Here is a 13,859-nt window from a genome sequence, read left to right as displayed (position 1 = left end):
CCAGAATTGAACCCGGGACCCTTCAGTCCACAGCCTATGCTCTGTCCACTGAGCCAAACCAGGTAGGGCCCAATTCATTTTTTATTGGAGACTTGGATTGGGCGGGAGATTTTAAAAGATGGTTCTAAATTTTAAATTGTGCATCTCAGGATAAGAAAGAGTAAAGATCAGAACAAAAGGATATTTTTAAGAGGAAGATGATGAATTTAGAATAAACATCTGGTTTTAATTTTGAATTGCATGTGGATCATTATTGGATAGGAGGTGTCTGCCAAGCAGTTGATCAGCCTGTTGTATTATTTATATTCCACAAATATTTTTACCCCCATAATCATGTTATGTGCATGACAGTTCAGGAGCAAGGGCAGAGTGGAAATGGATAGTGTTAATGTGCTAATGCACAAATGAGTTTTGTATGAAATCATATTTCCAGACATAACAGCTGACCCACATGTAGGCAACTGCTATTTTTCCCCCAGTGCTATTTTAAGGTAATGCACATGGGGGGGGGGGGAGGGGGGGAAGATGTATGATGTTTAACCCTAGATATAATTTATTTCTTATTACTGTTCTCATGAAAAATACAACATTGTGACTTAGCCAAGTGCTTTGCACTTATGACACTTGTTCTTTTGTTCTTTTACTGTCACAAGGTCAAATAATAGGACAAGCTTAGTTCTAAACAACTGAGCTTAATTTTATTTCTAGTCCCATTCTTTCCCCAGAAAGATGTGTTTTGTGTTTTTGCCCTTCCAGTACTATCCAGTTTCCCCGAAAATAAGACAGTGTCTTATATTAATTTTTTCTCCCAAAGTTGCGCTAGGTCTTATTTTCAGGGGATGTCTTATCTTTCCATGCACTAGATCTTATTTTCAGAGGATGTCTTATTTTCGAGGAAACACGGTATCAGATAAATCTTAGCTTTTCAAGTCATCCTCCCTGCTTTATCTCAAACTTCCACCTCCAGTCCTTTTAGAAGTTATTACTACCTGCAGGCATGCAGAATGGTACAGGTCCAGTCTTTATGTCTGCTCCTGCCCAAAGGACTTGAGTTGAGCTCAGAACTCAATAAAGATTTTGCAGAATGCTTACATTACAGAGGGCCCACTCAGTTACATGATTTAACATCTGTAAAAGAGTTACAGATGTTTATACTTCAGTGAAATACTTTCTTGGGCTTTTACTTCTGCAAACATTATTTTACTTACTTTAGATCCTCTCAACAGCAGCGGTAAGGCAGATACTGTCCTCTCTCCACCCCCGCCCCTATTTTGCTTAGAGAAGTTGCGTTAGGGCTCATGAGAACTTGGTTTGGAATCAGGGTTTCCTGAATGCAAATAATTTTCTTTTCATGATAAAGTATTTTGGCTAGTGGTAAAATTGAAATGGCTTATCTGGCCCTTGAAACACTAATTTCTTCTTTGAAATTTACTTGAGGCTGTTGTATGACCCTCTGAAGTGTCTAAATGGGCTGAATATAATGCCCCCATAGTCTGGTTAGTTGGTTACTCAGCCTTAAAAAGATGTTCCTGCAGCAGTTTGTGCCACTTGTGTGTGTGTGTGTGTGTGTGTGTGTGTGTGTGTAGATAGATATCTTTGTCTTTAGAAGCGTTAATGAGCATCGTCACAGTGGAAAGCACCTGCACTTGGGTCTGCAGACAGTCCCGCCTTCTGAATTTTCCTTGTGTGACCTTCACGGCAGCAAGGACGGGAGACCTGCCGCTCTGCTTAGAAATTCACCAGTGGCCTTTATGGATTTCAAAAAGAGATGGTCCTCTGATTTTCTTCACTCTTTTCTCTCTTGTTTCCTCTCTCCTTTCCTCCTTTCCTTCTCTCTTTCCTTCCTTCCTTCCCTCCTTTCTTCCTTCATCTTTCCTCCTTCCCTCCCTCCCTGTCTTCCTCCTTTCCTTCCATTTTTCCTCCTTCCCTCCTTTTCGCCCTTCCTCTCTTCCTGAAAACCTGGGTTTCTGAGAGAAACTGCCAGCCTTAAGAAATAGACCCGATTTCAACAGAGGACCAGAAACTTCCTTTGAGACTTTTAAGCATTTTCTTGGGCAAAAAATTTGTTGTTTTCAAAGAAGACCAAGACTTCAAAAAGCTTTCTGTCTTTAATGTCTCTCAGGGACACGGCTTGTTTGGTATGATGGTGTACAATTCTGTCTTCAGACTCACAGCTCTATTAACTTTTTACTGTTGGGTCAGTAATTGCTTTTGAGAACCCATTAGCCACCAGTACTCCCTGTCGTATGTGTCATGTTTCTTCTGTGGAACAGGGTGATCTGGACAGACCTCTCCCCTCGGTGCGTATGCCCTGAGAGAGCGAGCCAGACCATCTTCAAGGTCATCTGCTGCCTCTGAGGGGGTTCGTGCTTCTCCTTGATGTCTGTGTCCTTGCACTCACAGCTGTCGGCCGTTTACTCACTCTCGGTGCGCCTGCATTTACCATCTCTGCTCTCTAGTCCTAGAAAGCCATGCCTCTTGGGTCCTCCGCATGTATTCATTCAGCAGGCAGGTCCTAAACGTGTGCACCTTACAGGGCTGTGCCTGGAAATCCCCACAGGAAAGTGTATTATCTAGCGAGGGGGAAAGTATAAAAATAAACCGCTGCAAATTGTGAGGTGTCCTTTGTAGAGGTCCAATGGCAGGATGGACGAGGGCTACGGAAGAACACAAAGGGAGCCCATGGGTCCCACCCCCATCAGGCCGCTGTCCACTGTCCTGTTCTCCCCTTTATTTTCCCAGATACCCTCCTTTCTTCTCTCCCATGGACCCTGTCCCAATCTGCGATGAGGAAGATACAGATAAATACACATGCTTCAACTTGATATTGAAATTGGGACTCAAAAGAACTGTTGGCCCAGAAAGGAACTCTCTATAGACTGATTCATTTGCCTCTCAGCGTAGCCATTATGGCTTGACGCAGTTTCGGTTCTTACAAGGGAATTTCTTGGATCACATGATCTCACACATCTAGAGGAAATAATGAACAACATAGACTGATGAACAAAAACAGACCCGGAGAAAGAGAAGCAGAGATCAGACTCTCAAACCTCAGAGGGAAAGTAGGGGAGGGTGAGGGTAAGGGGAAGAGATCAACCAAAGGACTTGTGTGCATGCATATGGGCCTAGCCAGTGGCCATGTACAACAGGGGGGTGGGGGCATATGTAGGGAGGGGTTTAGGATGGGAATGGGGGGATGAGGACAATTATGTGATACCATAATCAATTAAATAAATAAATAAATAAATAAATAAATAAATAAAATATGAAAAAGAAAAAGAAATACACATGCTTCATGGGGCTTTGGATCCAGCTCCACTCCCCCTGGTCACCTGTGCGGTCTCCCAGGCGAGTGTGTGTGTGTGTGTGTGTGTGTGTGTGTGTGAGTGAGAAAGCAGATTAAGCGGATAAGAGTGGGACTCCCGCCTCTCCATGATCTGCGGTGTGTGTGGATTGGGGAAGACCAAGAAGAAGGAAGATGGTTTGTATGATAGTCTGACTGTAATGGAGAGCGAGATGCTTTATTGCTCCGAAAGCCCTACCTTCCAAGGGCATTTGAAAGCCGCCCTTGTTTCTACTCTGGCGGAGTCGCTGAACCCTGGAGGTTTAATCCTTATTACTGATAAGAACAAAAAAGAATGTGACTTATCTCTCCCATCTCTGCAGAGATGGAAGGAAACACCATTTCTTGGGACATGATTACGCGCTATTTGACAGCTTTTTGGTTTGTCCATTAATTTAGGTGTTTGAAGGAGCAGGAGGGTATGTGTGTGGGGGTTGGGGAGTGGGTATCATTTACTTTATGAATGTGGTAGTTCCTTTTTGAAGTGATCCCACTCGTGCCCCTTCCTCCACCATTCAAACAGAGTTTAAATATTTGCCAGTACAGATGTTTGATTTTTATCTTAGCTCTTTCTTTGTTTAACTTTATTCTCAGGGGCGGTTAAGTGGAAGATAAGGGGGTTCTTGTTTAATTCTTCTCAACTGGTGTTGCTCAAATATTTGGAGAGCAGACACTTCCCAGAAAGAATGAGCAGGAACCTGGTTGAATGGAGGTGAAGTGATATGTCCCCCTGCCCGTGTCATAGCCAGCCAGACACTGTTGGGCTGTGCCCAGGACTAGAGAGACGACTTAGTGGCCAGGCCATCTCCTACAGGCTCGGCAGCTACTGGGCAAGGGGCTTCGCCTCCTTTGGTTCCCAGGAAAACGTGTGCTGTTGTAGGGGTTATTGGTTGTTGTTGTTATATATATATATATATAATTGATTATATATATATATAATTGATTTTTTACAGAGAGGAAGGGAGAGGGACAGAGAGCTAGAAACATCAATAAGAGAGAAACACCGACCAGCTGCCTCCTGCACACCCCCCACCGGGGATGTGCCTTTAACCACAAGGTACATGCTCTTGACCAGAATCGAACCTGGGATTCTTCAGTCTACAGGCCGATGCTCAATCCACTGAGCCAAACCGGTTTTGGCTTTTTGGTTGTTATTTTTTTGTTTTTGTTTTGTTTCTTGTTGTTGTTTTTTTTTTTGGGGGGGGGTGTTTATTTTGTTTTTGTTTTTGCAGAATTTTATGATTTTGTTAACACAAATAGAAAGTGTACCTAACCTGTCTATTCCTTTTCCTCGCTGAGCAGAGTGGCATTGGGTTGGTGACTGATGGCCAGCCGGGCTGCTCTTTACACAATGTCTCCGGTTCGAGGAGTTGCTACGAGCAGTCTCAGCACAGTGAGATCCGTTGCACATCAGCAGCTCTTCAAGCTCCATGATGCTGTGGGCCAGAGGCTTTGAACGCCACGGGCGGCGTGTGGCTGGTTTTCTTGTTGCTCCCATAACCAGTGTTGGGCACGAGGATCTGGCCCTTGATCTCGTGTGCACCTTGTTGTCAATGCCTCTGGGTTTCCACCAGTTCCCCTTCGTTTTGACAGATGGGTCTGGCTGGTGCCGGATGAACGTGTTGGTCCTCTTGGGATTCACACGGGGTCTGAGGGCAGCCAGGGTGCCGAGGAGGAGACGGCTGCCACGTCCTCCGTAGGCAGCGCCCAGAAAGAGACAGTGTGTGCTGTTCTTCAAACGGAACCCGCTAGCCCAGCAGCCCTGGAAGCGAGGGTCCGCCCTGTGCATTGATCTCTGTCAGAAGCCTTGCAGCCTTTGCTCCACACCGGCTTCTGAGCCGATACCAGGGTTTGCTTCAGAAGAAACAGTGGGTTTTGTGTGTTTCTTAACCTTTTGCACCCATCTCGGCATTTTAGCCATGATTACAAGTAAGTACAAAACAGCCACTGCCCGTCAACTGTCATCACAACGGCCTTGTTTATGGACTCCATTACCAATTTAAGCCTTGCTCTTCTGAGATACCCACAGGGATTTGCTTTTTTAAATGTTACCACAAAAATGTGTCCATGAATAAGACTGCATTTCGCCGCCGCCCTTGGAACTGTGGGTGTGGCTTTTATGTGCTAGGTGATAAATTGGGCAGCCTTCACTGGAAATGTTGAGGGAAATCCATTGCAAATTTAAACAAAGACCAAGAGATTCAGGAAGTAAACCCCAACTGGTGTTATGTGTCTCTCTCCTTTATGTCTTTTTTTTTCTTCTTCTTCTTCTTCCTCTTCTAAACTGGGACTCCACTGAAAAGTTGATTTACACTGTGAATCGAGGCTGAATGAAACCCAATTGGAACTCACTCGAACAGTTTTGATGTAAGATTCAAAGCTTCTGCAAATTTATTTTATCTTCTACATTTGCTGATCTCCCGCTTGTAAATCCTGTTGAAGGAGAATAAAAATGACTGCAGCCTGATGGGAATTAAATGTCTGAAGTTCAAAGCAGTTTGCACATCAGAGCAAACGTCAATCAAATGAACATCTTGCAAGCCAGGCAGGGAGTGAATTTCTCCATGGGGAAGAGATCAAAGTGGGAGTCACAGTTCTGTTTTCTCCCTCGGGATGCAGTTTCGATCAGTTGTTCATGAAAGTAAATCCAGAAGGAAGTAGTGTGTGTGTGTGTGTGTGTGTGTGTGTGTGTGTGTGTTTTAACTTAAGGGAGTAGGAAAGATGGAGTTATTTCTCTAGAAACTGAATGTCAGGCAAACTGGTTTTTATGTTATAAAAATAAGTATAGAAAGCAATCATAACCCAATATCCCCCCTCCCTTTTTTTTAGAGTGAGGATCTACAGAAGATTTAGAAAAGATTATTCTCTTAGTGTTATCGCTTTTTAGAAGCACAGATATAAAGATAATTTGAATTGCCTGCTCATTTAATGAGAAACTTTATTAGTATACCAGTTCCTGACCTTTCCATAAACCCAGAATTATATAAACATGACAGCTAACAGACTTCTCAATGAAAAATCTTTTAGGTAACTCCTAAGACTAAATGATGTGTTTTGACAAAGTATCATAGGCATGAATTTTATATTTCTCATAGTCTCATAGTCAAATCAGGGTGAGCGGCATGTTTCTCGTTATTCATGGCACACATTCATAAAATGTCTTCCTGTCTTAGGCAAGGCAGCATCCCTCAGAGGCCCGGAGGTGGCAGTGTAAGGGGATGGCTAAGCAAGGTTTTTTCCTGCGTTTGGCGTCCAGGAGAGAAGCAGGCACTAGTGAGCGTGGGTGGAGAGAGAGTCACAGGGTTTTGGCTCCTGTAATTGTTTTCTCCTAGCTTGCTCATCCACTTAGGACACACTGCTCTCCTACACCTCGTAAGCCCTCTGTTGACACCGGCTTCCTTACCCGGCAGGCATCAGTGGCGTGGGCAGGGACGGCAGCAGAGCGACAGCCATTTCTAGGCACTTCATGTTAACTCAGCTGAGGAGTGCATGCTGCTTGCACATGTGGGGGAGTGCAGACAATTGAGGCTCCAGTGGGACTGTTGCCATGTAACACCTCCTAGCAGGAAGCAGGAGGAAGGAGAGTGGTGGGCATGCTTTTGAATTCCTGAAATATCAGGTAGGAGTCAATTGACTTAAAAACCCCAGCAGTGCCCTGGCCAGTGTTGCTCAGTGGGTTGGGCATTGTCCCATGCACTGGTTGCCACTTTGATTCCTAGTAGGGGGCGGGAAGTAGATAGCAGATGGATATTTCACTGTCTCATTGATGTTTCTCTCTCTCCCCTCTCCTTTTTATTCTCTCTTAAAAAAAAAAATCAATAAAAAAATATTTTTAAGCCTCCGCCAGTTTGGCTCAAGTCCACAGAGTATCGGCCTACAGACTGAAAGTTCCCAGGTTTGAAAGGTCCCGGGTTTGAAAGGTCCCGGGTTTGATATTTAATAAACATGCTGGGGTTGCAGCTTGATCCCTAGTTGGGGCAGCCAATCAATAATTCCCTTTCATCATTAATGTCTCTAGCTCTCTCTTCCCCTCCCCTCCTCTCTGAAATCAATAAAAATGTATTTTTTTAAAAATCTTTCTAAAAACATAGCATTCATTGCATGCAGATTACTCAGGAAGCAAGAATTAAAAAAATGAAGTAACACTCTGTTTTCACTTCTTACTAGTAAACTTTCCAGAGCTCAGATGAGATAACAGCAGATAGGTTAAATTGACCTGGTGGAGGTTCTCATGTGAGGTGGTTATTCACTCATTCTGAAAATTAGCTGGATTCCTTCAGAAAAAGGGCTTATTCGTGTATTTTATGTTTCATTTTTGGATCAAGTTTGATCTCTGGAAGGCTGCGTGTTTGCGCCACGTCCACTGTCAACTGGCGTTTCCCTGAGCTGTGTGCCGTGCCTCGCCCACATGGCCATTGTCCATCACATCAGTCAGCACCCTGTATTCATCGTCCCATGTGGAAATTTTTCAGAATGTAGTGCAGTTTTCTCTTTCTTGGTCTTATCTTCTATTTTATGTAACCTTTGTTGTACATAAGGCAATTGTTAGTTCAGGATCCTCAGATTACCAAACTGCCAGGGTCTTTTTCTCAGAGGAGAAAGTTGGAACTAGGGAAAGAAGAAACTGGTATGAACTGGCGCCAGGTCTGCCGTCTCTGCGCCATGCAGACGTGCATACATGCTCAATCTTCTATCACAGACCTCTCAGAGTTCAGTAGTGAATAGGAAGGGAGCGTGAAGCTTTTCTAGAATGACATAATAAAAAGGAACCAATTCCATAACTGTGCCCATGGTGAGCATGTTTCAATCTATCTGTAATTAATAGAGAGCACCTGTCTTCATTGTCTTCTTCCTCTTCCTCCCCATCCACATCTTTGTCCCCACAGAGTTCATTCTTTGTAGCTATCCATTGTGAAAGCGTTATGTTTAGCTTCTGTCATTTTCCATTAAGTAAAAAAGCAAAAATCTCCCCTAAGCCCTACAATCTTTTATCATAATCCTTTTCTTTGAGAGAACGGAATTCTTCTTCAGCTGTTTTAGATCATGTTGGTGATGATTTATTTGTTGATATATTGAGATACAATGTAATGTATTCATTATGAATGAAAACTCATATGTTCACATTTTTTAAGACTTATTAACTTTTTTTTTTTAGAGGGAGGGGGAGGGAAGGAGAAAAACATCAATGTGAGAGCAAAACATCCATTGGCTGCCTCCTGCACGCCCCCTACCAGGGATCAGGGATTGAGCCCGAAACCCAGACATGTGCCAGAACTCCAAATCAAACCAGCAGCCTTTCCATGCACCAGATGATGCCCAACCAACTGAGCCACACCAGCTGGCCAGGGCATGTGTTCACATCTTGGTTCTGCTAAGCCCCAGCTGTGAATCTGGGCTTCTTAATTTAAAAAAAATTTTCCCCTCAGTTTCCTAGTCTTCAGATGGCTATAATAATATTTTCCTCATAGTTTGAAAAGATTGGATGAGTTAATTCATTCACCACACTTGAAAGATACTTGACATATGATAAGCATTTGGTAACAGTACTAAGACATTCAATATTTATTATTATTATTATTATTTATTAAATGTTTACTATGTACTAGTCTCTTCAGAATCATTTTCTGATTTAATTCTTAACACGTTATGAAATAGGTTCTATTATTAATACCGTTTCATAGATGAGAAAAACAGAGGCTTAGAAAATGTAAATTATGTGCAAGAATTACACACACACACACACACACACACACACACTCACTAGAGGCCCGGTACACAAATTTTGTGCAAGAGTCGGCCTTCCTTCCCCTGGCTGCCAGCACTGGCTTCCCTCTGGCAGCTGGGACCTGCACTTCCCTCCGGCCGCCAGCAGGCACCTGGGACCTGGGCTTCCCTCGCAGCCCCAGCTTAGTCTGGAAGGTCGTCCAGAAGGATCTCTGGTCTAATTAGCATATTATATATATATAAAATTTAAATCCAAACTCTAGTCCATGTCTATGTACTTCTCAGGCCTATGCTCCTGACAGTGACATAATCATGCTTTGCCAGTATGGCAGTGCCTTATTCATCAGAGATGTTCAATGAATGTGATTGACTAAAACACCCAGGTCTCTCCAGTGACTTAGCTCTCTGCCCTTCCTCATTAGTCAGTCCCAATGATGATGAATGGAGTCCACCTTCCCAGCAATGTGCTAGACCTGAGAGAGAAACATAAGCCCTCAAGTAACTTACAGTCACCTGGAGCAACTAAGTCTTCTCATTTATGTGAAAGAATTTATTATTTTTAAAAAATAAAGTATGTGTTTGGTTTTTTTTTTTTTTTTTTGTGATTTCAGAGAGGAAGATAGAAGCACCAATCATAAGAGATAATCATTAATCAGTTACCCCTGTACGCCCCACACTGGGGATTGAGCCGCTACTAGACATGTGCCCTGTTATAGAAGCCTCATGGTTCATAGGTCGACCGTGACCTCCTGGTTCATAGGTTGATGCTCAACTACTGAGCCATGCTGGCCGTGCCATGTGAGAAGTTTTAGAGAGAATTGGGAGTTCAAGTGGTATGGTTTAGATCATGAGTTTTACATAATAAAATCGGAGAAGGCAAAATAAGATAATTTGCCTGTTAGTATTTATAATAAACTAGAGGCCTGATGCACAAAATTTGTGCAAGGGGCTCCGCCTCTGCCTGCCATGGCAGCCGTCTCCTCTGCCTTGGCCCTCACAGTCCCAGCTTTGTCTGGAAGGTCGCCTGGAAGGATGTCCAGTCTAATTAGCATATTATACTTTTATTATAGATCTTATTTTTAAACTTTTATTAATTAGTATGTTGGTATAAACATAATCTTAATTCAATCGATCTGGGTCTAATGGGCATCAACTATGGTGATACTAATGTTAGGCCTGATTTCAAGGCAATGTGGAAAAAATAGGAAAAGAAACACAAGCCTAGAATTAAGAGGCAGAATGACGCTGGTCAGTTTGGAGGAGGCAGGAGTCATCATAGGCTGGAGCCGACAGGAGAACTTTTAGGGAAGAGCATGTGAGAGGTGGGCTTTGTGTGGGTGCATCGGACACTGGAGAGCATCACAGTTGGGGTCCAGCAGGTGAGGGATTGGTCTGGTCAGAACTATAGATTGGGAGATAGTGGGGGGGTGGGGGGAGAGGAGGTTGGGTAGATTATTAATAACAGGCAACCATGAAGCCTTTTTATGACTGACAAATAGTTGCTGAGCACCTACTTTTGTTAATGAGTCTCTCCCATCTTCTTTGTTATAAGAATATTTTCTTTGTAGCTCTTAGAGATGATCTTTTCAGTACAGAAAACAACCTATACAAATAGTTCCCTGGTCTCCCCAGTCCAGGAGCAAGCTTTCCTTGCACAAAGACCCAGGGCATCTCAGTGTGCTCCGTACTGGACTTCGACCTTCTCAGGGGGAGGTGCTGGTCGCCCAGGTCCTGATGGCGGAGACTTCATTTGCGGAGGCAGGGGCTCTCTTCACCGGGAAGAAAATCCCAGTGACTCGTGAGTTACCCCTCTTAGCAAGTTCTTCCTTACGTGTCACTTCAATGAAGCAGTGTGGTCGTTGGCTCATCCTTGGACAGGGAGTCCAGTGATGGGATTCAAGTTCCTTTTAGGTCCCTGACTCTCTGTCACTTTTCTCATCTGTGACATGGGTAGGTCTAATTCGTTCAGCAGAGTCCAGATGTGCATTGCAGGCAGACAGTATAGCCCACAAAGCCTAACTGTCACCTGGTCTCTGTAAGAGTATGTGAGGGCATCTAGAGCACGGAGAGCAGGTGAGCCGCTTGTGTGATGCTGCTCTGACTTTACCAGAGGTCAAGTGTAAAACAAAAGCGGAAAAGTGAGATGATATTGCTTTGCCGGCAGGCAAACAGCCAGCTGCTGATGTACTAATGTCTTCTTTTCTCTTCATCGGTGGCTTTCGAGGCAGCGGTCTTCCGGTCTAGACGAATTGGAGCAGGTCCAGGGAAGAGTGACCACGTTGGTGAAGCAGCTGTGTCCCTGGAGGCACAGTTGAGAATGTTGATGTAATTCTGTACTGGCTGAGAGGCTGGACGGAAGGTTACCTCCTTCTTTGAGACGATACGTTTTAAAACAAGATGTTTAACTTTGGGAACCCAGCACATCCTGTGAAAGCCTAGCCCTTTGCTTATATAATCCGTTCCGTTTTGCAGCTCTTAAGTATTATGGGATGTGATCAACAGATCATCAAGGTTCATGTGAATACTCAAGTGGATCTAGAGTTTTAGGATTGTTTCTTCTTGGTCTGTGGTCGGCAAACCGCAGCTTGCGAGCCACATGCAGCTCTTTGGCCCCTTGAGTGTGGCTCTTCCACAAAACACCACGGCCTGGGTGATTCTGTTTTGAAGAAGAGGCGTTAGAAGAAGTTTAAGTTTTAAAAAATTGGCTCTCAAAAGAAATTTCAATCATCGTACTGTTGATATTTGGCTCTGTGGACTAATGAGTTTGCCGACCACTGTTCTATGTGATACAGGTGAGATAGCTTCTCTACCCATGGTAATGGAATTCCATTAATGGCATTTATCATCTGAGGACACATTTTCACACATTTTAAAAAATATAATTTCAGGCTGAATTTATCAGGGATTTGGGGGGTGAGGAGGTAGTTTCAAGAAATGTTGTAAGTCCTCCCAGTATCTGAAATCCTAAATGGGTTATTTGAAGTTCACTTTTTTTTCTCTCTTTTGTTACTTCTGGGTTAAAATTCTCTTTTCAAAATACTCTTAGTGACAGAGTTGATACATTTTCCTGTTATTTTCTTGCAGATTGTTGGTAGCACTGACAAATAAGTCATTGATTGCACTGGTATTCATTGATCCGCTGCTGGCCAGAGCACTAACATCGTTTTAACTTTAGTACTCGCATTGTACTACCGCTGGATATCAGAAAAGACCTTGGTCTTATTTACATTACAGTCTAGAAGGTGCAAGCTGTATGTCATGTGCAATGAAAGGAACTTTGATACATTATTTATTATCTTTTTTACAGCTTTGGGAAATAAGTATTTTTATTTCTTTTTTTTTTTCCAGATAAGAAAAAAAGGTTCAGAAAAATTAAAACAATTTTTGTCCAAGTAACACAGATTTAGTAGTGACATAGCACAGATTCAAATCTAGATCTCTCCTACTCCATAGCCATTTTTCTCCTTCACTACTCTCTATTTTGGTTCTTGGTCATTGATTTTTTCAGATAGGATAATTTACATAACTGTTTCATATGTAACATCAGAGCTCGAGTCTGTATTTTTGTAATTCTAGTCTGAATCTGTTTCTGCATGATTTTATCAAAAGAGCGTCACTCAGGTTTATGGAAGAAAAGTTGATTTGAAGGATGGTTATTTCTTCATGTCCTTAGAATAGAACTTGATTTCTAATACTTTCTAGATGCAAGTGTCCCCCTCTTTCCCCCCAAGCTCTTCTGCAGTACTTTTTTTTTAATATTTAAAATTTTAAATCACAATTTTACTGTTTAGGAGCTGACCTAATTATATACAGTATGAACTCTTATATTTGTTGACTTGTTTTTCTGGATTGAATAATCACCAAATAAATATTGCCAACTCTCTTCTATTTTTTCAGATTTGATGGCAACTTCAATACCAACGTATCTAGAACAATTAGTTGTGATCGACTTTCTACTACTGTGAATAGCCGGGCCTTCAATCCAGGACGAGACTTAAATTCAGGTCAGTGACCTTTGCGTTTTATACAAATAAACTGCATCACACTACATTTAAGTACTTTAAGTACACGAATAAATGTATTGCTTCTGACAGTTTCCTTTAAGTTTTAAAGAAAAATACGTACTTAAAAGTGGATGTTTCTTGCTGGAACGTGGACATTCAGAAGAGGGAAAGGAGGAAGAAAATTGAGCACAGAGTACATGCTCAGTGCTTGAGCACTGAGCATGTACTCTGTAGTACCTTGCTAAGCTCTTCATTATCTCATTTGCTAGAGTTTTACATGTGTTGCTGTAAAGAATGTTTTAGAGACTGAGTTATCTTTGCAATAGGAGGTGCTGAATTCATTTGTATTTCCTATTTATAATTTTTAATTTGTTTTGGGGAGTGTTTTGGAAGAATGATGAAGGAGCTTTTCTAGTGATAAGCACAGTGTCATGATGTTTTTTATTGAGTTTGAACTTTCTTCCTGGTCTCAGTGGAACTCTGTTATATGCAATAGTAATAACTACCAGATGACCTGTATGTACACAACTCCAAAGTGGCTACTATCTCTGCTCTCTTGCCCTGGAGTTTCCGTTATACGGTTCACCCTCTGGTTTGTTATACACACTTGTTGATTGCTGGACCTCAGAACCTAGAGGCTTTACCTTTTCAGAGCTGGAAGGGACTTTAGAAATCGCTTACCAGCTTCAATTCTCGGATTTTACCAAGCAAGAATCATAGGTTCAGAAGGGTCCTAAGACTTCTTTACTGCTGGACAGATGAAGGATCTAATCCTTAAATATGAAGAA

The 13,859-nt window shown here is 42.6% G+C and overlaps 1 protein-coding gene across 1 annotated transcript in view; it reads left to right on the top strand.

Moving 5' to 3' along the window:
* CACHD1 (cache domain containing 1) overlaps nucleotides 1-13,859 on the top strand; it is a 230,236-nt gene that overhangs the window by 133,800 nt on the left and 82,577 nt on the right. Inside the window, exon 4 of the mRNA XM_084871354.1 lies at nucleotides 12,965-13,071. Within this exon, the coding sequence (XP_084727480.1) occupies nucleotides 12,965-13,071 (107 nt within the window). The remainder of the gene's footprint in view (nucleotides 1-12,964; nucleotides 13,072-13,859) is intronic.

The sequence above is a fragment of the Pipistrellus hanaki genome (genome assembly GCF_964339955.1).
Source record: "Pipistrellus hanaki genome assembly, chromosome: 2".
In the NCBI taxonomy this organism is placed as follows: Eukaryota; Metazoa; Chordata; class Mammalia; order Chiroptera; family Vespertilionidae; genus Pipistrellus; species Pipistrellus hanaki.
The sequence above is the reverse complement of the archived record's forward strand: the minus strand, read 5'-3'. Positions and strand labels throughout refer to the sequence as shown.